The 21,418-nt window shown below is 37.0% G+C and overlaps 2 protein-coding genes across 11 annotated transcripts in view; one reads left to right on the top strand and one right to left on the bottom strand.

The window, feature by feature from the left end:
- Positions 1–15,685, top strand: part of lrch1 (leucine-rich repeats and calponin homology (CH) domain containing 1) — a 69,345-nt gene extending 53,660 nt beyond the window's left edge. For 2 of the 8 annotated variants that reach the window (XM_052564770.1, XM_052564771.1), the window contains 7 exons: positions 666–722; positions 852–921; positions 1,840–1,953; positions 5,202–5,311; positions 5,468–5,605; positions 6,814–6,891; positions 9,926–15,685. In XM_052564770.1, coding sequence (XP_052420730.1) covers positions 666–722; positions 852–921; positions 1,840–1,953; positions 5,202–5,311; positions 5,468–5,605; positions 6,814–6,891; positions 9,926–10,207 — 849 coding nt within the window. In that variant the 3' untranslated portion in view covers positions 10,208–15,685. The remainder of the gene's footprint in view (positions 1–665; positions 723–851; positions 922–1,839; positions 1,954–5,201; positions 5,312–5,467; positions 5,606–6,813; positions 6,892–9,925) is intronic. The other 6 variants (XM_052564775.1, XM_052564773.1, XM_052564772.1 and 3 more) reach the window with 3 other exon arrangements.
- Positions 15,686–15,779: 94 nt separating this feature from the next.
- esd (esterase D/formylglutathione hydrolase) lies at positions 15,780–20,183 on the bottom strand. Of its 3 annotated transcripts, none has more exons than XM_052564779.1 (9): positions 20,094–20,183; positions 19,590–19,668; positions 19,415–19,503; positions 17,638–17,736; positions 17,052–17,176; positions 16,796–16,915; positions 16,600–16,698; positions 16,318–16,485; positions 15,780–16,048 (listed from the first exon to the last, which is right to left on the bottom strand). In XM_052564779.1, the coding sequence occupies exons 2-9, from the start codon at positions 19,655–19,657 to the stop codon at positions 15,968–15,970; spliced, it is 849 nt and encodes a 282-aa protein (XP_052420739.1). In that variant the 5' UTR covers positions 19,658–19,668; positions 20,094–20,183; the 3' UTR covers positions 15,780–15,967. The 3 variants fall into 3 exon arrangements, with proteins under 3 accessions (XP_052420739.1, XP_052420738.1, XP_052420740.1); XM_052564778.1 differs by having other exon boundaries at positions 19,590–19,673; positions 20,094–20,174; XM_052564780.1 differs by lacking the exon at positions 20,094–20,183 and adding an exon at positions 19,934–19,978.
- Between the last annotated feature and the right edge of the window lie 1,235 nt (positions 20,184–21,418).

The following is a 21,418-nucleotide window of genomic DNA, read 5'->3' as shown; positions in this document are numbered from 1 at the left end:
AAAAGTAAACATTTTGAGAAATGTATTTGGCTAGCAACATTTGACAAAATATCTTCTATGTTCTGCAGACGAAAGCATGTTTGCAACAACATGAGGGTGAGTGAATGATGACAGAATGGAAACGATCCCTTTAACGTTGTTTAAGGGAAAAGCAAGTTATTACATTTTGATTAAAGATTACAAAGGCTAAAATATAATTTATTTGGAATAATGTGCACTGGTGAATCATTCGCAATAACACTAGAATTTGATTGTGCTGTCATCTACCACAGAGTGAAGTACTCTGTTTAGCATTTTACCAATTCATTCTGCATAATTCCACAGTGTTTGAACTGTGAGTGCTGCTGGATGCATTTGTGTTAGTTTATTAAAATCGCAGTCCATGATGTAACCTCCATGACTTCATAAATCACAATTTTAGACTGAATAAAAATCATAGATTTAAAGCAAAGTAAATGTACTCACATGGGGATTGAGAATCATGTAATTCTCTTTCTAATCTAATGAAAGGGGGAAAACAAACAAACGAAGACTCGAGAAGGAAAGACAAAGAGTCATATGGAAGCAGAGAACAGTGATGCATTGTTGACTATGTTTAAAGAGCTGGTCTGTTAACGTCTTACATCATCTCAAGAATCCCACAGACTGTTTTTTCTCTCTCTTAGGGTGACGTGATTGGCCAGGAAGGATCAGGTGATAGTTGTGAGAACCAAGTTACCAAGGTAAATCTTTTTGCTGACTCATAGTTTAATATTACTGTGGCTTTACACCACTGTGATGTTATGCAATGAAATTTTACTTTTTAAAAATGGTAAAGTGCACTTATGCTGAATGTGTTTGTCATTTACCAGAGTGAAGACAAAAACCCAGTTTCCAGCCCCACACTGAGCTCCCCTCCTTTTGGTCTGAAGCCCAGATCAGGTGAGAACTGTGTTGTTTTACTAACACACGTGGTGCCAACGTGCTGGTTGGCATTTTGATGGTGAGGTTGGCATGGGTGGCGTTGCACTTTAGAGAATGGTGCACATCTTGAGCTCTCTCATCATCATCACATTTCAGTAGTAAGAGGGCGGAAGTGTTTGTGTATAAAGATCCTTTTGCCTGTGGCCAACACCTGTTATCCTGTCAAGCTCATAAAAACCATACAATATTACAGTCAGGCTTTTTATCCATTCATATAGCTGTCTTGGCTTCAAGGCCTAAACTGCATATGAATAGGTTTAGAAAGAGCGCATGGTAACTGAATATGTCCTGTATTTTCTTTGTATTTACACAGAGATTCATTATTATTGTTAAATAATACAAAAAACAGCTTGCTTCATCTGGATGCGGTTTAATTCATGTAGCTGTTTGTTTAGCTTCCTAGATGCTTCTTGTTGCTTCCCCTCTAACATCTAGTTTAGCATTTGCATCATTATCTATGATCTGTTATTTTTGTCTAACATTACCAGCAATATCATGCCCCGAGTCTGATAGTTAACATAAATGATATTCATTTGTACCAGGTGCTTTAACAGCATGCCAACAAACTGGTACTGAAATTCTACTAACATTTGAATTTGTTTTTAATATTTTCTCTTTTTTTTGTTGTGCTGTATTTACGTGTCATTTTGCTTTGCATACCTTCCTGTTTCCTTCTCTTCCCTTTTATTTATCTGTATCCCTGAACTGCTGCTTGCTTGTTTGCTTGTCTGCTTTTGTTACACTGCTGTTGCTTGGCACCCTCCTATTTTCTGATACCTGAAACTCCTACCTGTTTCCTGTGGTTTTCCAATAAAAATTATTTGTTTGGCTCCTCCTCCTATTGGCACTATGCTTAACATTGATACCTACATCTAGCTTCACCCTCTGTGCCGTGCTCGACTCCGCCCTGTCCCCTCCCCCTTACACAGGCCTCGCCCACTGGTAGAGACACGCCCCCTAGCCCAGCTGAAGGAGACATGCCAAGCAGTGGTAGGTTTGCTCAATGTATCGTCCTGTGCAATCACATGCATTGCAATTAGTCTCTTTGTGTTTTTTTTGTATAGATTAAATTGTTTTGGGTATTTTTATTCTTATATTATTCTTTATTAGTTTATATTTTTAGTGGTGGTTGCCAAGCTTTTGAGTCACTATCATAGAGATTTGAATAAGCCTTTAATTGTAAATATGAAATATAAAATATGTAACTCATTTTCCACGCTACTGGAGTAAGAAAAGCAAAGACTTCTGGGAGTGGAATTTTTTGACTTTGGCTGGTAAGCAATCAGCCAGAAAACCCTAGCTACCACATAGCAATGCTTTATAGCATCCAAAAAAACCTAGCAACTGCTTTGTAACTTCCTACTGCATAGCAACACTCTGGCAACCACCCACATTACCCTAGCATGATGGCAGCTGATTTTTCTTGGGCAAGCATTACTCTCATTATTCCTTAGACAATGTAGACATTTAGTCTGTCCACCTTTTTTTCTTATTTTAAAGTGCCCCTATTATGCCAATTTAAGGTTGCTAATATTGTTTCATGAGTCTCCTAAAACAAGTTTACATGCATGCAAGGCCAGAAAACACTTAGTTTTCTTAAAAAATAGATTTAATTTTACCTAATTTCTAAATTATTCGTAAATGACTTGTGAGAAATAATCAGTCTCTCAAAACTACCCCTTTCCACGAGCCCTCACTGCTGTGATTGGTTAGATGGCGCAGTCCTTTGTGATTGGTCCAGAGCCAAAGAGAGATTAGCTCTGGTTTGGTCTACCATGTATAGCATGTGTAAGAAACAAACGTCCATTTCCATGATAGAATGACAGCCCTAGAGAAAAGATTGTGCCTCACCAATTCGAACTAGAGTCTGATGATGAAATGGTTGAACTAGCTGATCGACACGAGACCGAATCACAAGCACGACTACAGCAGGATGTTTCTCAGTGGTAAGTGTCAAGTGTTAACAAGTTTGTGGTAATTCTAAGATATTTACAGCATAGGTTACAGCGTCTTCTCAACATGATGTTAACCACACAGAAATATTACTGTTTTTGGCGACATAGAACGAGTGCAGACATTATCCAAATGTGTTACTTCATGATGTAGAGCCGTAACAGAATAAGATTCAAATTCCTAATGACTCGTTTAGGAGATTGTGAGCCGACTCTTTGTTCCTTCCTTTTTTATAGACTTTATTTATCGTGCACTTTCGGCTTAACAACTTTGCAGATAGTTTATGTTCACATACAGCTACATGACACACTGCATGAAAGGTAATATTCAAAAAGGCATAATGGGGCACTTTAATGCTTTAAAATCAAAATTGAAAAACAACAGTTGTTTTTCAAAGAAGTCTGAATACTTCAGACTACTGACTGACATTTCCTATTTGGCTGAGAGAATTTGAATATTTTTGTTAAGTTGTGTGGAAGAAATTGTTTCTCAAAGTGAAAAAGTATGATTCACTAGCAGCCGGCGAAAGATTTGTCAACATATACTCACCCTTATGTCATTCCAAACCTGTATGAATTTATTTCTCTTGCACACAAAAAAAGATCTTTTGAAGAATGTTGATCACCAAAGAGCTTTGATGACCATTGACTTCCATTGTATGGACAGAAAAATATCAAGTCTTGTTCCATGGAAGAAGTCAAGTCATACAGGTTTGGAAAAGTATGAAGGTGAGTAAATGATGACAGAATTGGCATCTCTGGGTGAATTGTTTCTTTTAGCTTAGTATAAATTTGTACTCATCATGTGTAAACAATTTTTTGTGTGTCTGAAAGTAAGAAAAAGTGTTTCTGAGGTTTGTGGTGCAGTGTTGCAGGGTCTTTTAAGACACGGGGGTGAGAGAGGGGATGTGGTTGAGCTGAAATTTGGGGTGGCCCAGTGGCTTTAAATGGAGCTGTGTGTATTTATAGAGCTGCTATTTTGAAGCACAGATAATGGCCCCAGAGGGAAAATCAGACCTCCATTTAAGTGGAAATGCTTTCAGAGGATGAAAAACTGCCAGGAGACATCTGTACTTACTCATCGTCTTGCGAGAGAGAAAGAGGAAGAGGGAATGATGGAACGAGAGAACAGTTTACTAATGAATAGCTCTGTACTAATGGTAGTATTAAACTTTATATTAAAACTTGATTGAACCCAGATGGAATCTGGCTCCTTTTTACGGGAATCTAAACAAATAAATCTGTGAAATGTTTTTAAACGTAAAATATCTACACTGTACTCCACCCTTATTGGTAGTTAAAATCATAATCAGATTATTCTACAGAAGTTTATTTCTGTCCACAAGAGAAATACTATACTACAAAACTTGGAGAATTTGTAACTTCCTCTTGGACGTCAGAAATTATTGTCTTTTCCTTTTTTTTCTGTCTGTGAAGTGTCTTTAAGTGCACATTTTGTCAATAAATGTCTGGAATACTTGCTGTCCCTTGCACACAGTTTAACAGTAAACATGTTAACGAGTCTTATTTCTGCCAAACACAAAGTTGGTTTAGGATGTGTGCTGCTCTTAGAGTTTCGAGACATTGAGAGAAAGAAAATGTGAGAGGAAAGACACTTTGCTTAAAGCCAAATTGTTTAATTTGCTTCAAGCTTTAAAAAAATGACTGTTTTCAAACAGCTTTCCCCAAACACAACCCTGTTTTTTTATTGGTGCACAAGCAGATAGCCTCGCCCCCAAACTCACACCATTGGTTGAGCTAGTGTTGCTATGCTAGGCTGGAGAAATGTTCTGGAATAACATCCTTTTAATGTTCCCAACATACTGTCATCTTTCTTTCATTTCTCCACAGGATGAGAGGTTATGCAACTACAGAAACACACTCAGATGTGTGGAACGGAATGAAGCATTGTGTTCTTGTCTTTCTCAAGCTCCCTCTTCTTTCTCTCATGTCTAGAGCTCCCCCTTGTGAAGAAATATCATATACTAAAGACACTATCAGCTGTCACATTCCCTTAAGAACTCTGGATGTTCATTGTGATGTAAATAGACAATAAAGGCAGCTTGTCATTTGAAAGTAACAATGGCAACAGTAATAGCATTTGATTACTGTTTAATCCCCTCATGTCAAAATTGACACTACCCTAAAGTTTAGAGTTTTGGGATATCCCAAAATGTGACGTTAAAAGAAAGTGATTAATTTAGAGTGAGTCTTTATGCATGTGAGAGTAAGACAGGAGATATAATGTGCTCTGTGCAGGCTGGTGACGCTTCAGTTGTGTGACAGTGTTTTTCAGGACGCACAAGACTCTGGAATCAGTGGATCCTCAGTTCACCATGAGGAGGAAGATGGAGCAGCTCAGAGAGGAGCTGGAGCTCATAGAGCAACTACGAGAGGTATGCAGACACACTCACACAGAAGCCAACTATGGGAATTAACTGTATAACACAAATATCCATATTATTTTAGCTACTGTATATGTTTTTTTTTTTTTTGTAAAATATTTGTATGACAATGTTTAATTTATTTCCCAATCATGTTGATTGTTCCAGAGTATTGAGAGCAGACTGAAAGTAGTTCTTCCTGAAGATCTGGGCTCTTCTCTCATGGATGGGGTCGTGCTTTGTCACCTAGTCAATCACATCCGGCCGCGTTCAGTAGCCAGTATCCATGTCCCATCCCCTGCAGTGGTGAGTCACCTCTCAATTATCCACACATTTACACAAACACTATAAACTCCCATTCATGATGTTTGAGGTCAGTTATATTTCTAAATGTATATTTTTAAAAGAAGTGTTTGTGCTTACCAAGGCTTCAACCGTAATATTCTGAAATACTATTATTTTAAATAATTGTAAATTGCGGTCTTGATCACTTGACTACATAAATGACATATTTCCTGTATTTGGCCCAAGTGTTCAAGTGAGGATGAAGACCACAAGTGTGTGTACAACTTTTCAGCACCTGATAGGACACTTGTAGTGTTGTAAAAATGTGTTTACAGAGTTTTCATTTTTATTTTCAATACTTTACATTTTAAAATAAAATTTTTAATATCTGTTCAGTAATCCCTATAACAGATGACACATTTTAATTTCTGGTGCTTCTAATTAAGTGATAAAAAGCAGTTGCAAATGATGCACAAAATAAATATACTCACCTTGGCACCATTAAAACATGTAGCACTTTGTTTTAGTACCAAATTATATGTAATGTCTAATTATTATTAATATAATAAATTACATTGTAAAGGTTTCCTTGACCTCTTTCGATCTTGGCAAAAAGTCTTGCGAATTATTTCCACGTGATGCATGATGGGATACACTAAGCCTTAAATACCGCTCCGGAGTGGTATTTGAGATAGTGTGGATTTAGTGTGCATTAAGGCCACTGCACTGCACGGCGTTTTTAAGATCTGGAGCGCACGCGCTCTCAAGTGGCCAAGACAGCAAGTGTGGGTATTTGGACAAGGCATAAGTTTGAATAGATGTGGCGTATTGTAGACCTGGAAGTAAACACCCACTGCTATGATTGGCTAACAGATGTTTGATTGACAGTCTACGTCCTTCACAGATGGGTGCTGCCATTAGGGTTAAAAATGCATAAATACTCAGTACATATCAATCAAAGGATATGTGAAAAGATCAGGGGAATTTTGGTTTCTCAGGTCATGAGCCCTTCGCTTTTTTTTCACTTTTTTTCACTTTTGATTAGTTGAATGCGTCCTTGATGAATAAAAATAATAATACTATGGTAATAATTTCCTTAAAAAAACAACAACATTTGAATGATAGAGCATGTGTTTGTTAGCCTGAAGTTTGTTAACCTGTTCTCTGTCTCTCTCTCTCTCTCTCTCTCTCTCTCTTGACATCTGTATATGGATACATTAAACCTTCAGCCCAAGCTTAGCATGGCTAAATGTCGCAGAAATGTGGAAAGCTTTTTGGACGCCTGCAGGAAAATGGGAGTCCCTGAGGTGAATATTTTTATTTTTTAATGCCAAATGAACTAGATCTGTTTCTCAAAGGCCACTGTACAGGTTTTGCTTTACTGGTTTCTTATGTGCAATCCTAAACTAATCCTAAACATTATTTACTGGTATTGGTGGTCAGTAAGGACAATTTATCATACTATTGTAGTCCGGGTTATTATATATTTGAAATTTATTATAATAATTTGACCTTGACAAACATTGTCTGACAGTTTCAGTTTTTCCCCATATTTCCTGCATAGAATAATACTTACGGTATTAACACCAGTTGCGCTGTTTGTTCTACTTATTCTTATCCGGTGAAAGATTGCCTGTAAAGCTGATTTTTCATTCCTGCTAAAGGGGATTTCCACTGAATTTGCTGTTTAATTTAGAAATCTGAATCTCAGTCTGGAAAACTTGTTTGGTTAGTTTAATTAGACTTTGTCTGACAATAAACCTGTACACACAGGGCTTATGAAAACAAATTCTGGTGAAATTCATGTTATTACTTGACTGATTTTGTTCATTAGCCGCCTCTAATCTGATTGGTTGAAGCAGATGAGATTGCCTCACACTGTTCTCTGATCAGTCACGCCCTTGAAAATGTTTTGGAGACATTTCATCCCTGTTTATCAGCTCCAAGATACTTCTAGACTTTTTCTGGTCAATAGATGTTGGGAAAACTGATCATAGAACAGTTTCTTCATATAACCCTACTAGAGCTGCATCATGGCGTTGTATTAATATGTTATCATCATGGCTTTAGGCTTCATCATCCATCATCCTGTTAATGGCTCTGACCTGCTCTCTGATAAATGATCATGTTTCCTTGAGCTGTGACAGATAATCGCGGTGTACTGATAAGCAGACAATGAAACATAACATATGAGTGGAAAGAATTTCTGTGTAAATTGTTCATGAAACCTTTATTTCATTATTTCATTGTGACAATACAGATAAATTCCAGATAAAGCTAGAAGCAATTAGAGCTCTCACGTCCATGAAAATCTTTGTATGTCTTAACTTGCCAAAACGAGCACAATGTCCACGTTCCCTTGAAACATGGACTAATAGTTTTTTTTTTTTTTGCCGATATGATGCATCTCTTTTCGTGTGCAGGAATCAAGCGAGGGTTGTGGGTCAATTTTGGGCCAACTTTTTTTGCTCAAACTGTGCAGAAGTTTCTATTGGTTATGCCACCCTACCCACTAAAATGGTTACAGTACCATATCCCTGTTGAAAAAAAAACAAAAAAAAACATTTGCTCATAGATGCTAAATCCACACCTTTCAGTTTTGAGATCAAAATAGGTCACCTATGAGATTTGCTTAGATCCAATTCAAAAGTTTATTTATTTATTTATTTATTTTACATACCTATGCAGCAAATGTTTTTTTTTTTTTTTTTTTAATAGGTTTCAGAAACCTTTCTAGAACCCAGATGTTGTCTTCTGCTTTAAGGGTTGAGCTTGGTCCAAGCCATTTATAACAGGCTGTTCTGATTAGCCTGTCGTTCAGGAAGCTTTTAGTTGTCGTAGCTTGTGTCTGTAGTAGCAGCAGCTACTATGAGTCTGCATGGCAGCTAGTTTTGTCACCATTTGTCTTGTGTTTGCTATCCTGATAGCTGATGTTTATTAAGCTAGTTTATTCTGTTAGCGTGTTTAGGGCTAATGTGGCAGGCCTTGTTTGTTTTCTAACTTTTGGTTTATATATCATTCCCTTGTTTATCAACTTGGTGAGTTATGCAACAGTCTAGCTTGAACTGCTCTTCTCTTTACTGGTTTTTGCAGCTCTCCTGCTTTGTATAATTTTGAACGGCTGTAGCTTGACTTGTGCCTGGCATACGCTCACTACTGCACATCCGCTAACCACCATGCCACCTGTGCATCTGTTAACAGCGTCTGCCCCAGCACACCTCACAGACTCACACCAGCCACAGCTGCCTCCTGAACGAGAGACAGACACTGACAGTGTTCAGCCTCTCTGACAGAAAACTCTTTTTCAGAAGGCAGTAAAGAGGGTCGTTCTCAGAAAATGATGCCATTTGTGTTTGAAAGTCTGAGGGTTTGTGTTTTTACTTTATTTTATAGGGTTACAAATATGATTTAGGAAAAACATTTTTTGGATTTAATGAACAAAGTAATTCATTAAAAATAAGTCACACTTGATTTGCTACTAAGATTAGATGACCGAGGCAGGATATTACACAGTATTAGTTCAATGGTCAATTTCAGTTTATAATTTATACACTTGTAATATGTGTACATTCACATATCATATCATTATAAACACTACCAGTTATATGTTTAGGGTCAGTAAGTTTTTTGTTTTTTTTTAGAAAATGTACATGTATTCAGCAAGTATGCATTCAATTTATCAAAAGTGACAGTAAAGTCATTTATAATGTTGCTGTTCTTTTGAATTTTCTATTCATCAAAGAATCCAGAAATAAACGTGGTTTACACAAATATATGAAGCAACACAACTGTTAACAACACTGATAATAAGAAATGTTTATTAAGCACCGAATCAGCATATTATAGTGATTGCTAAAGCAAAACAAAAGTATTTGTACCACACCACATTATTTCGACTTATTATTTTCTTAAAGAAAAAAATATTGATATTTTGATGAAAAACACAAAAATTCTTCAAATTTAAATTTTCTCAGTATACACTAAATCGAGGGAAACTTGAAACAATGCGACTTCAGTATCTTGTTAACTACATTATCAGTAAAGTAATCATGGGAACACATATATTTATTACACAACTGGAACCGTTTCCTGAGAATGATCCAGAATTCTTGCTGTTTGTTGAGCTTATTTTACCTTTGACCTTTATCATTGTCTAATCAACTTCCTTATCTTTCTCTGGTGCTAAACGGATGATCTCTCCTTTTCTCATTTCCCTTCTTACTTGCTTTTGTTCTTCCTTTCTCCCTTTTTCTCTCTCCATCCATTCTTTATTATTACTCTATCTCTTCTCCTCTTCCTGGTTCTCTTTGTCATCCCCTCCATGTTTTTAATCTCTATCAGTCCTCTCTCTGTACGGCTTATGACGTTCTGCAGTTTAACCTGCGTCCGCTCTGGGCCGTGGTCGCAGCCTTGCTCATGGTGGAGAGCACAGGAACAAGGCAGAAGGAAAGAAAGGTGGAGAGTGGCAGGGAGAAAGAGACAGAGGTCAAGAAGCTTATCCCCGAGTCCACTCAGACTCCGCCCCCTTCCTGGCAAATATGGGATCTGATTGGCTCAAGTCTGCTTCACGTTTTCTGTCTGGTGATGCTGTTTGTGGCCTACAGCTGGAGTGAATTGAAATAACATACATGACCTAAAAACACACAAGTAACACATTATATCATTTAATGGTCCTTGAAAGCACTTTGAACAGTTGGCTTCACTTAAAGGAATAGTTCACCCAAAAATGGAAATTCTGTCATCATGTATTCAAGTTTTTTTTTTTTTTTTGGATGGATAGTTTCATATGTTTGACCAACCCTTACATCTTGACCTGGCTGTGATGGAAACCATACTTAACTGAGGAGCCCCGACACATGACATTCAAGATAAAAAAAATAAATTGTGCACACAATTTACTCATTCGTTCCCTCTATGTCCTAAAACGTGCGCACAAATTACTCATTCGTTCCCTCTATGTTCTAAAACATGCGCACGATTTACTCATTCGTTCCCTCGATGTCCTAAAACGTGAGCACGAATTACTCATTCGTTCCCTCTATGTCCTAAAACATGCGCACGATTTACTCATTCGTTCCCTCGATGTCCTAAAACGTGAGCACGAATTACTCATTCATTCCCTCGATGTCCTAAAACATGCGCACGATTTACTCATTCGTTCCCTCGATGTCCAAAAACGTCCGCACTCCCTCTATGTCCTAAAACATGCGCACGATTTACTCATTCGTTCCCTCGATGTCCTAAAACGTGCGCACGATTTACTCATTCGTTCCCTCAATGTCCTAAAACGTGCGCACGATTTACTCATTCGTTCCCTCCATGTCCTAAAATGTATGCACGATTTACTCATTCGTTCCCTCAATGTCCTAAAACGTGCACACAATTTACTCATTCGTTCCCTCGATGTCCTAAAACGTGCGCACGATTTACTCATTCGTTCCCTCCATGTCCTAAAATGTATGCACGATTTACTCATTTGTTCCCTCAATGTCCTAAAACGTGCGCACAATTTACTAATTCGTTCCCTCTATGTCCTAAAACATGCGCACGATTTACTCATTCGTTTTCTTGATGTCCTAAAACATGCGCACGATTTACTCATTCGTTTTCTTGATGTCCTAAAACGTGCACACGATTACTAATTCATTCTCTCAAATTATAAATCCTGTACACGATTTAGCAAATCGAGGGAACAAATTTGTAAATCATGCGGACAATTTATAAATCAAGATAACGAAATAGGAAATCGTGCGCACAATTTAGCCTTCTTTTTTTCCAGCATGCCATGTGCTGGGCTCCGTACGTAACACCAAACATGCAGCATTTTTGTTAGAACAACATGTTCTCCATGAAGAGATGTTTTCATGTTTGAGTAAGTGTTATTTATTAGTTGGTGAATAACATATTTATAAGTCCTTGCAAAATGCTAAGGAAACCTTCTTTAAACAGACTTTTTGCAAACATTTACGCAGGAGGTGCACTGAGCACTTTAATAAGGAATGACGTATGGCCACGTTCTCACTCACTTCCACCTCTGTACAAAACTTGTTTCAGAAACTTCAATTTCAGCCGTCATAATGCTGAATTCTGTTGGATATTTCACATATAAACAATCTAAGTGGTATATTTATTAGCATCTGCATGACAAAACAAAAATAATCCAAACAGATATGGAGGTCTTGTCTCATGCCAGTCATGCCAGTGCTCAGCAATATATCTACAGGAATCAAGTGCACATTTGGTCTGCTTCACAGAAACAATTTACAGATAATAAATCAGGACACTTTTGTTAGTAAAGTCCCAGATGTCATTAAAGCAAAATTATAGCTTTTCTTTGCACTGAAGTCTTGTATGGTGAGGTTAAACTTATAATTAAAAACATTTAATCATTCGCATAAGGGCTAATTTATCTGTTGGATGTAAAAGCAGCTGCTTTTGGTTAAGAGTGTTTTTAAGAGCATGATGTGTTGTTTATTAAATATCCTGCATAGTCATTGTAAATTATTACATTGTTACTTTACCCAAAACGCCATCTATAAGATGAAATAGACTAATTAATTCTTGGTTTAATTTCCTGTTCATTAGTAAGACAGAATGACAAACCAAATCAATTTTTTTATTAATTTAATAAGCCACAGTCCACAGCGATGTGACTAATCTAAATCGAACAATGAGGAATAAAAGCATTGGAGGATAAAATCTAATTCATGTATTCTATCAGTGATCTGTAATAGCGGCTGAGGTGGATTTTTAAATTATGAAGTATCAGATTAACGCAATTTTAATAATTGAGTTATCAGTGTAGTGGCTGCATGTATTTTACATGCTGTGAAGGTCTGTATGCAAGGCGTCTCTAGAACAGAGTCTCTTCTAGTTGTTCCTGTGGCTCAGTGGTAGAGCACTGCATTAGAAAAAGGATGTGGGTTCAGTTCCCAGGGAACATTCATAGTGATTTAAAAAATAAAAATATATATCCTGAAATGCACTGTAAGTTGCTTTGGATAAAAGAGTCTGCTTAAATGTAATTGGATCTTCTGGTCCTATTTTAGGTGCTGATCTTTAGCTCACATAATACAATGACCTTGTTTATCTAATCACAGATAAAATAAATCTTTAAAGGGAGCCGTTAGTAAATGAGCAGACAGAAAGTGATGTCACTGAGGCCTCTTGACATCACTTCCTCAAACTACAGAATACTTTGAACTTTATCGGAATGATCACAGCAGTTATAATTGGCATTGCTTTCATCATCCAGTTGGACAAAAATAAATGCAATATTGACTATTCGGGACTTTTTGTTCGTTATCATTTCCCAGTTATTTCCTCCTTTGTGAAAATGCTGCAAGATGCAAAAAGTATTTGTATTGCTTAAATTAGATTGCGTTACGGTTCAGCTGCTTCTCTCTCAATAGTGTTCAGTGCTGCTGTGCTGCTGCTAGTGGACTTTGTAAGGCTTTCTGGTTTTTATTACCCTGTATATGTCAAGGAATAAATGTACAGTTTGGGTTGTTTTCTCATCTTTGTGTTTCTTTGAGACTCTTTTTGTACTTAAAAATACAGTTCAAAATGTTTGGGTTCAGCATTTTTTTTTTTATTATTTGGTTGTTAGCATGACTGATATCACGTTTGTCATCAGTGCTAAACAAAGGTGAGTCTCTTAGTTCCACTAACTGTATTCAGTAACAAGAACATTCAGTTTCATGTGATTGTGTGTAATAAATTCTGTTTTACATCACTGGGTCTCTTTCTTCTCTGACATGACACTTTGTTTGTCCTCTTTGTGAATCTCTTTTCCCAGGATAAGTTATGTCTGCCACATCATATTCTGGAGGAAAAGGGCCTGATTAAAGTTGGCATCACTGTCCAAGCTTTGCTGGATGAGACTTCGGCCAGTGAGACAGTCATCACATGAGTCTCACTGACACACACACACACACACACACACTAACACCGCCAGACGATCTTCGAGAAATTCCCTGGACCGTGTCCATTTCTTTCTAATAGAACAGGTGATCCTCAGCTTTCAGGTATATGCTCATGTTTTCCTCACTTTCTTTACTTTCTTATTTAGTACTGTAATCTGATCACTGTTGCCCAGGCCATAGTCGTATAAGCAAAATCAGCTCAAACTAGCTTGAGATAAGAAATTGCTTTATTTAAAATACATTTATTTATTAAACAGTTAGTTGAGCTATATTCAGAATTGTGCACAATTCCTGATGGTTTTTATATATACATCTACCTATATGATATTTGTGTTGGGCCTTTAGTGATCTAGATTTAAAACACTCCTCCTCCCAGAGTCCTTCGAGTATGTTTTTGGAGCCACTTTTGAACTTGTTTTTGGGAGACGCTGATGTTTAGTCTCAGGGGAGGTGTGGCCTCACTATAGTTTCTAACAGTCTCTTCTGTCGGTCAGGTATGATTTCACTAAAAGAGTATGTTTTTGAGTTTGCAGACAGTAGAACACCGTACCTGACATTAGTTTTTGTTTTTTTTTGTTTTTTATGTGTGATTGATATCTTGAGGAGAGTGTTTGTTTTGTGAGAACGAGAGCACATGTTGGCACTTTTTTTTTATGCAAGTTTGTGTGTTAAAGGACTTGTTTGCATATTTGTCTGATGTCCAAAGCTTCAGCTCCTCACAGATTCAGCCATGAAACAGACCAAAACATCTGAAGCTGATGTCTCACTGGAGATTATTTGACAGTTGCCAAAATGATTTACAAACATAATCATTTTATAGTTTTTTTTAATTATTATTTTAAATGTATTTTTAAAACGAGTTTTGTTTTTGTAGAAGGATTTGTTATGTGATATTGGTGTGTGAACGTGTAAAATGTACAGAGCATTTATATTTGATGTGCTTATTTTAATGTTAGATTTGGTGTTTATTTTACTTAAACCTAAAGCTCAATTTATTTTTACTAATGTGAACGGACCGTGGAAAAACAACTTTATTATCTTCTAGGTTCTTACATGAAAGCAGTTATAACACTTCCATATGGAATTTCAAAGAGACTGTTGGCTGTAGTTATTTATTCATGACAATGCATTCAGTACAAATACAAAACATTTACTAAGGATTATCTCTGTACTGTAATTGCCAAACAAAAACACATTATCTGCTCTTAAAACTTAATGCACATTATTATATTGTAGCAAATATTAGGGACAATATCTAGCCCAGAAGCTTTAAACTGGTGCATCATGGGTTAAAATTCTACATATTACTCTTCCTAGACTTTTTTACACCATAAACCTATCATAATTTGATTAAAGCAAATGGAAACAAAATGAAGGTGTGGATTAGAAAATTTAATTTTAGAGGCATTTGAACGGGATAGCACTTAGATTTTGGTCTTTGATGGTAGCTTTACATGGTTTTTATTTTGCACTTTTTTTTAATTCATGCATAGTTTAGACAGTAGACACATCCTATAAATTCACTGCTGTATCTTTTAAGACTTTTCTGTTCTTAGAGCAGTCCTTAAAGATTAAAAACACTGATTTGAGGTTTATTGATTATATTTAAGTACAGTATCATCTCTGCTACAGTGGGCAGGTTCTGCATCATTCCACACCACTTTTTAGAAAAAGTAGTGACACTAGGCCTACTTCATAGAAGTTTAAATGCAGATTTGATTTTAAAAAATGATCGTTTTTGCACTTTACATATTTGGGACTGTCTTTTTTGGCAACTGGCAAATAATATTACGCATGGTATTCTTATTACAGTATTTGGAGAAAATATCAGCTGATCAGATCACTAGTGTGTTTGATACAAGTAAATCACTTTAAAGTGGGATACAAATCTTTAACTGCTGAATGTTATGTGGCTATTTTGTAGTCTTCTTTGTATAAGGAGAAAAGGCTTGTACTAAACAGTTTTGTACTTTAATTTTATAAAAAAATGAATTATTTTTCCATGTCTTTTCAGTGTTTGGGATTTTTTCCCCTTTGTAATTCTGTGAACTTTAATAAGAGCATGTACAGTAATGTTTTTGGGAAAAGCATGCATGTCTTTCTACCTTTTGCCTTAACCTCTGTAAATAAGGTTTATTTGTACCAACTTCTGCCAGTAAATACTTCCACCTCCAAAGACTATTTTGTTTCTTAATTTTCAAGGTAATGTATCCATGACAATAATGTCCAATCAAAATCCAATCATTCACTGCGGAACAAAAAATACAAAATCGCAACCAAATGCCTTTATTTAAAGAAATGTAAACGTGTCAGAGAGTGGCACAGCGATTTGAGGGATAGTGTGAACCAGTCAGGACATGGCTGTGATGTCATTTCCAGCTGTGTAGATCCTGCAGGTGTTGATATGATCTGAAAGACACAAGGGCTGGTTGCCATACTCGTGACATGATGCACGGTTTCAGGCATTCAGATACTTGGCATGGTGCTTGATGTGGTCGTTGATGAAGGAGAAGATGAAATAGTAGCTGTGATCATAACCCTGTAAAACAAGATGGATATACACACCATTATAATGGAAAATCATTTTAAATATTCAAATATTAAATTTATTAAAATCTAATGGCCTGACCAAGAATCAGTCTAAGACCAAGTGAAAATGCTTCCATTTCTTTACCATTTAAATACGAAAACAAATTAATACAAATATTCAGCCCCTAAAATGCGAAGGCATGTGACTTTCAGCACTACTGAACGAGATTTCCCTGCATACAGTTCCTCTTAATCATCATGCGTTGGTTCAGTTCTGACCTGCTGAAGGCGGAAAACAACAGGAATTTTCTTCTTGGAACAGGCAGCGATCAGATTGTCAGGAAGCAGCTGACTGGAAGACAAGAACTGGTCATCTCGGCCTTGATCAATCAGAATATCAAGCTCAGGACCGGAATATGATTCAGCCAATACAGTAGCATCATACAACTGTGGAGAAGAGGAAGACAATTAAGACAAAGGGATACCTGATGCTGGACAATATGGCTGTTAAGGTTTAAAAAATAAAATAAAACTTTGAATACACATATGATCATCCCTCACCTCCCAGGTGGACTTGTCAGGTCCAAGATAGCCAGAAAAAGCTTTCTGTCCCCATGCACATTGTATGGGGTTACAGATGGGTGCAAACGCTGACACAGACTGAAACAGGCACATATGAAAATTTAATTTTCAATATTTTCATTGCAGAAACAACTAAACGATGAAGCAGTCCATGTAATCTCAAGCATATACATGCCTTATATTTCCCAGGATTCTTAAGTGCACAAATGAGAGCTCCGTGGCCCCCCATGGAGTGACCAGAGATGGACATCTTCTCCGGGTCAGCAGGAAAGTTTGAATTAATCAGCCGTGGGAGCTGAGAACAAGAGAAAGTTGAGTGCGAAAGCCAATGTTTAATATTTAATTGTAAAATGCTTCATATAAATACTTATTAGGGCATCACTTTGTTATCCTAGTGACTATCAAGGCTTTGGAGCATTATGTACACACACCTCCTCAGTGACATACGAGTACATGCGGTAGTTGGTCTTCCAGGGCTCCTGGGTGGCATTGACGTAAAACCCTGCACCTGTCCCAAAGTCCCAGCTCTCATCCTCTCCTTCAATGTTACAGCCACCTGACCAGAGCAGAATCATCATTTTCTGAGCATGTGCTTTTGTGTTAAGGCTATATTAGCATTGGTAGGCTAAAATATTTCTAAACATGACAATAACAAGTGGTTTATCAATTTCTTACCGCGACACTACAGACTTAAATGGTTAAATAATAATATACATTTGATTTATGCTTTAATTGGCATTTTACCAAGCAGTGGAATGACTGTCTGGTGGGAAACTCTAGCCCCTTGCCCTAAACTTGGAAGTCACAAAACTATTTGATCCTCAGAGGAGACTCTTAATTGTTTATCTATATGTTGCAGTAATGCACTGACCTCCCAAGGGATCTCAGTATCAATGATTATTATATTTTGGCCCATGTATCTCTGGGATTAGGCTGAGCAGAAGTCATAGTAATAGAGTGTAATCTCTCCAGAGATGGACCGGCAAGACCGTAAACTGTAAATGTAGAGATGTTTACGTGGACTGGTGTCTGGAGCTACGATGATGATGCCATGTTCAGAAGCCGCCTGCTGACTCGCTGCCTTAGTGATGAAGTTTTGCTCTGTGCATGTCAATCCTGCAAAACACAGTGGAAGGTTAAATATAATTTAAAGTGAATTACTCGTTGTGTATATAATGAATATTGCCTCTTTGACAAATTGCTTTTATTTCTCTGGATAAAAAGTTCCTGCTGACTGCATAAATGTGACCCTGGACTACAGATCCAGTCATGAGGGCCAATTTTTTGAAAGAGATTTATTTATACATCTTCTGAAAGCTGAATAAATAAGATTTCAATTAATGCATGGTCTTTTAGAATAGGGTGATTTTTGGCCGAGATAACCACTTTAAAATCTGGAATTTGAATATTAATATTAAGAAAATGAAGTTCTAGCGAATGCATATTACGGATCCAAAATTAAGTGTTGATATACACTGTGTGCACAATTATTAGGCAAGCTGTATTTTTGATTATTACATTTGTTATTGTACAACTACAGTGCTCTTGGTCAATCCAAGATGTTAACAAACCCTCAAATCTAAGTAGTAAAGTGCGGTTTTGGTGTTCTTAAGATAATATCTACATGTACACCATTATTAGGCAACTATTAGTGTGCAGAATTATGCAAATAAATGAAAAACAAAGATCTTCTCCATCTCACTTGTTTATTTTCACCTGTTAAAGTGAGAATAAACAAAAAAAAAATTTCAAGAAGAAAACCTCAGTGACCAGTATAGCCACCCTTCTTTTCGATAACAGTCACAAGCCTTCCGTTCACGGAGTCAGTCAGTTTCTTGATCTGGTCAGAATCAACTTTTTGTGCAGCCGCAACCACAGCCTCCCAGACACTGTTCAGAGAGGTGTACGGTTTATCTTCGCTATAAATTTCCTGCTTAAGAAGGGCTCAAAAATTCTCAATAGGGTTTAAGTCAGGTGAAGAAGGGGGTCATGTCATTAGTTTCTCATCTTGATGGCCGTTACTGGCCAGCCACGCAGTGGAGTGCTTTGATACATCCATCTGGTCCGTCAAGAGTAAAAAATAAATAAAAAAAATCGGTCTTCAGATATTTCTTGGCCCATTCTTGATGATTCAACTTATGTGTCTTGTTCAGAGGTGGTCGGGTTTCAGCCTTTCTCACCTTGGCCATGTCTCTGAGAACTGAACACCTTGTCCTTCTTGACACTCCAGGTAGGTTGCACTTGTGGAATATAGCAGCACTGGAGACTGATGGGTTCCTGGTAGCTTCATGTTTGATTCTTCTCAAATCTTTGGCAGTTAATTTACATCTTTTCTTCTCAACACGTTTCTTGCAACCCTGTTGACTATTTGCTACAAAACATTTGATGGCTCTGTGATGAAGCCCCAATATCTTAGATATTTCAAAAGTGCTGCATCCCTGTGAAAAACTTTCACAATTTTTGGACTTTCCAGAAAAAGCTTGGACTTGGAAATTATGGATAAAATGATGATATGGTTAAAATAATCACTTGCTTAATAATTGTGCACACAGTGTATTACAAGAAGGAAATTTACAAAATAACTTAATGGTACATGATCTTTACTTAATATCCTAAGGATTTTTTGCATTAAAAAAAATCGATCATTTTGATTGTTGGCTATGGCTACAAATATACCCGTGCTACTTCTGAATGGTTTTGTGCTCCAGGGTCACAAATGTAAATACACAGACGCAGTATAAAATAGCAGTAGCTCGACTCGTTCACTCAAGAGAAACGAAATTAAATCAAGCACCTGAAAGCCAATATAACACTGGGCATTTGGAGCTCTCAGCCTTGGGAGGAAGGTAAATGGCGAACTTCATTTTGCATTTTAACTCTGAGCTGGAAATAGAGTTTTTGTTAAGAGCAGGAGGTGAATATTTCATTCAGGCAGGTGTTTTAATGAAGCCTCCAGTCTCGTCTCTCACCTGTCATGCTCGAACACTTTCTGATATCCATCGCAGCACTTATTAGAAGAAACTTGCGTTAGTGCCATTGCACCCTTAACTGTGCTGAGAAATATCAAAGTTTGAGTTATTAAAGATCATATTTCAGAATCACTCTTCACTCGCGTGCAAACATGTGCACAAACATTACTTCATGATTTGACTTTGGTACATAAAGGGTGATCTTTTTATCATGATTAACTTTTATGTATCTGAGCAGCATTTAAGGCTTGTTAACTAATTTCTTTTAAAAGATTCATTTCAACACTCATGGACTAATGGAGTCTGCACATGCGCACTGGAATTAACTGGCCTGCCAAACTCACAGCACCGCTTGCAGGATTTGCAGAAAACGAAAAGAAGCGCCTCAGGACGTTTGAAATGATGCCAAAACTTCCGCTAAAGAAAGTTACGTTTTATTTAACTCCAGTTTATAGCTATTTTTAATGCAAGATAATAGCCTGGATATTATTTTGTAGCACTTACCGCTGCAGCTACAGGATCCAGAGTTCAGTGTGTGTGTGACGTCAGGGTTAGCTTAAGACGTAAAGTCACGCCCCCTACGTTTTTCGTTCAATCTCTGCTTCCACGTTTTGGACAAAAAGGGGCGCTCGAGAGATATGTTTGTTATGTTAGAAAGCGTATTGACTGAACCTGGTAGTGTGCGCATTTCCCAATTTATAGTTGCAGTTCTTTAAATATAGCTATAATTGTGATGCAATTAGTCTGTTTTTGTTCAAAAGTCAGAATTAATTAAATGTAAATGTCAAATTTATTGGACAGTGGTACAATAAATTATTATTGAAAATTAACATAGGCACTATTTGTACTCTAGAAACATGACACTATCCTTCAAGATGCATATAAACACCCTGGGTCAGATAACAGTGAGCAAACGACCATTTTCAAGTACTATTAGAGAGAAAGTTGTTCCTCAGAGTTACATTTTGTGTAACACAAACGTTTGAGTAATTTTTGCAGCACATCTGCTCCTTAGATCACATCATTCAGTTGGAAATGGATATAAATAGGTATCTCTCTTTCTGTATAGGCTACACACTTAAACTTGCCATTGAAAATGATTAAATGTACTCGTACTTTGTTAATTACGACATAATACAATTATGAACTTTGTGAATAACATTGTCAACAGAGGCCAAAAGAGGCAGTCGTGGATAATGATGTATATAGTTAGTGAAGATTAAATTAGAACTTGATGGTTATGTTGTACCCATGGTGCATACAAACGAGTTAATATTAAGATTGTTTTGGATACTCTGTCATTTATAGTGCAGGACGTGCAGCTGTAAATGATATATCAGAGCTCTGCCTATCATTGCAGATTACATTACTTCAGTTACAATAACGCTTTTGGCTCTACTAAAATCTTAATTTGTCTTTCACATGACACCATCTAATTTCCCATGAAATCAAATTGTTTGTCATCAAATGCCCTAGATGTATTGACTCGCTTATCCTCATGGGCTGTTAATGGAGTTCATTCTATTGGTGTGCTCCACCTGAAACCGACTTCTGTTTCAGTCACCTTAAGTACTGCCATCATTCATAAACCACTCCGCATGATTCAGTGCCTACTTCCACTGAACTGCATGCTAAATGTGATCAAGATGAAATGACAAACTCCATGGAAACATGTCACGATGAGCATCGCAAAACAATAAGCACGTCCTTTCTAAAAATGAAATAAACAGTAATGACCACATACGGCAGAAAACGCATTTCTGTCCCCTTGTTAAAAACAAATCATAGGCTGTCCAGGCAATTGCCCAAGCATGGAGCGGAATGCTTAC

This window comes from Carassius gibelio, chromosome B9, assembly GCF_023724105.1.
Source record: "Carassius gibelio isolate Cgi1373 ecotype wild population from Czech Republic chromosome B9, carGib1.2-hapl.c, whole genome shotgun sequence".
Classification (NCBI taxonomy): domain Eukaryota; kingdom Metazoa; phylum Chordata; class Actinopteri; order Cypriniformes; family Cyprinidae; genus Carassius; species Carassius gibelio.
This window is presented reverse-complemented; position numbering and strand designations above follow the sequence as displayed.

Coding starts and splice junctions, on each gene's coding strand:
- esd (XM_052564779.1), bottom strand. CDS start 19,657: ATGGCACTAACGCAAGTTTCTTCTAATAAGTGCTGCGATGGATATCAG. Junction 17,737..19,414: donor AGTGTTATATTGGCTTTCAG/GTGCTTGATTTA, acceptor TGTGTTTTGCAG/GATTGACATGCACAGAGCAA. Junction 16,486..16,599: donor CTGACAAGTCCACCTGGGAG/GTGAGGGATGAT, acceptor TCTTCTCCACAG/TTGTATGATGCTACTGTATT.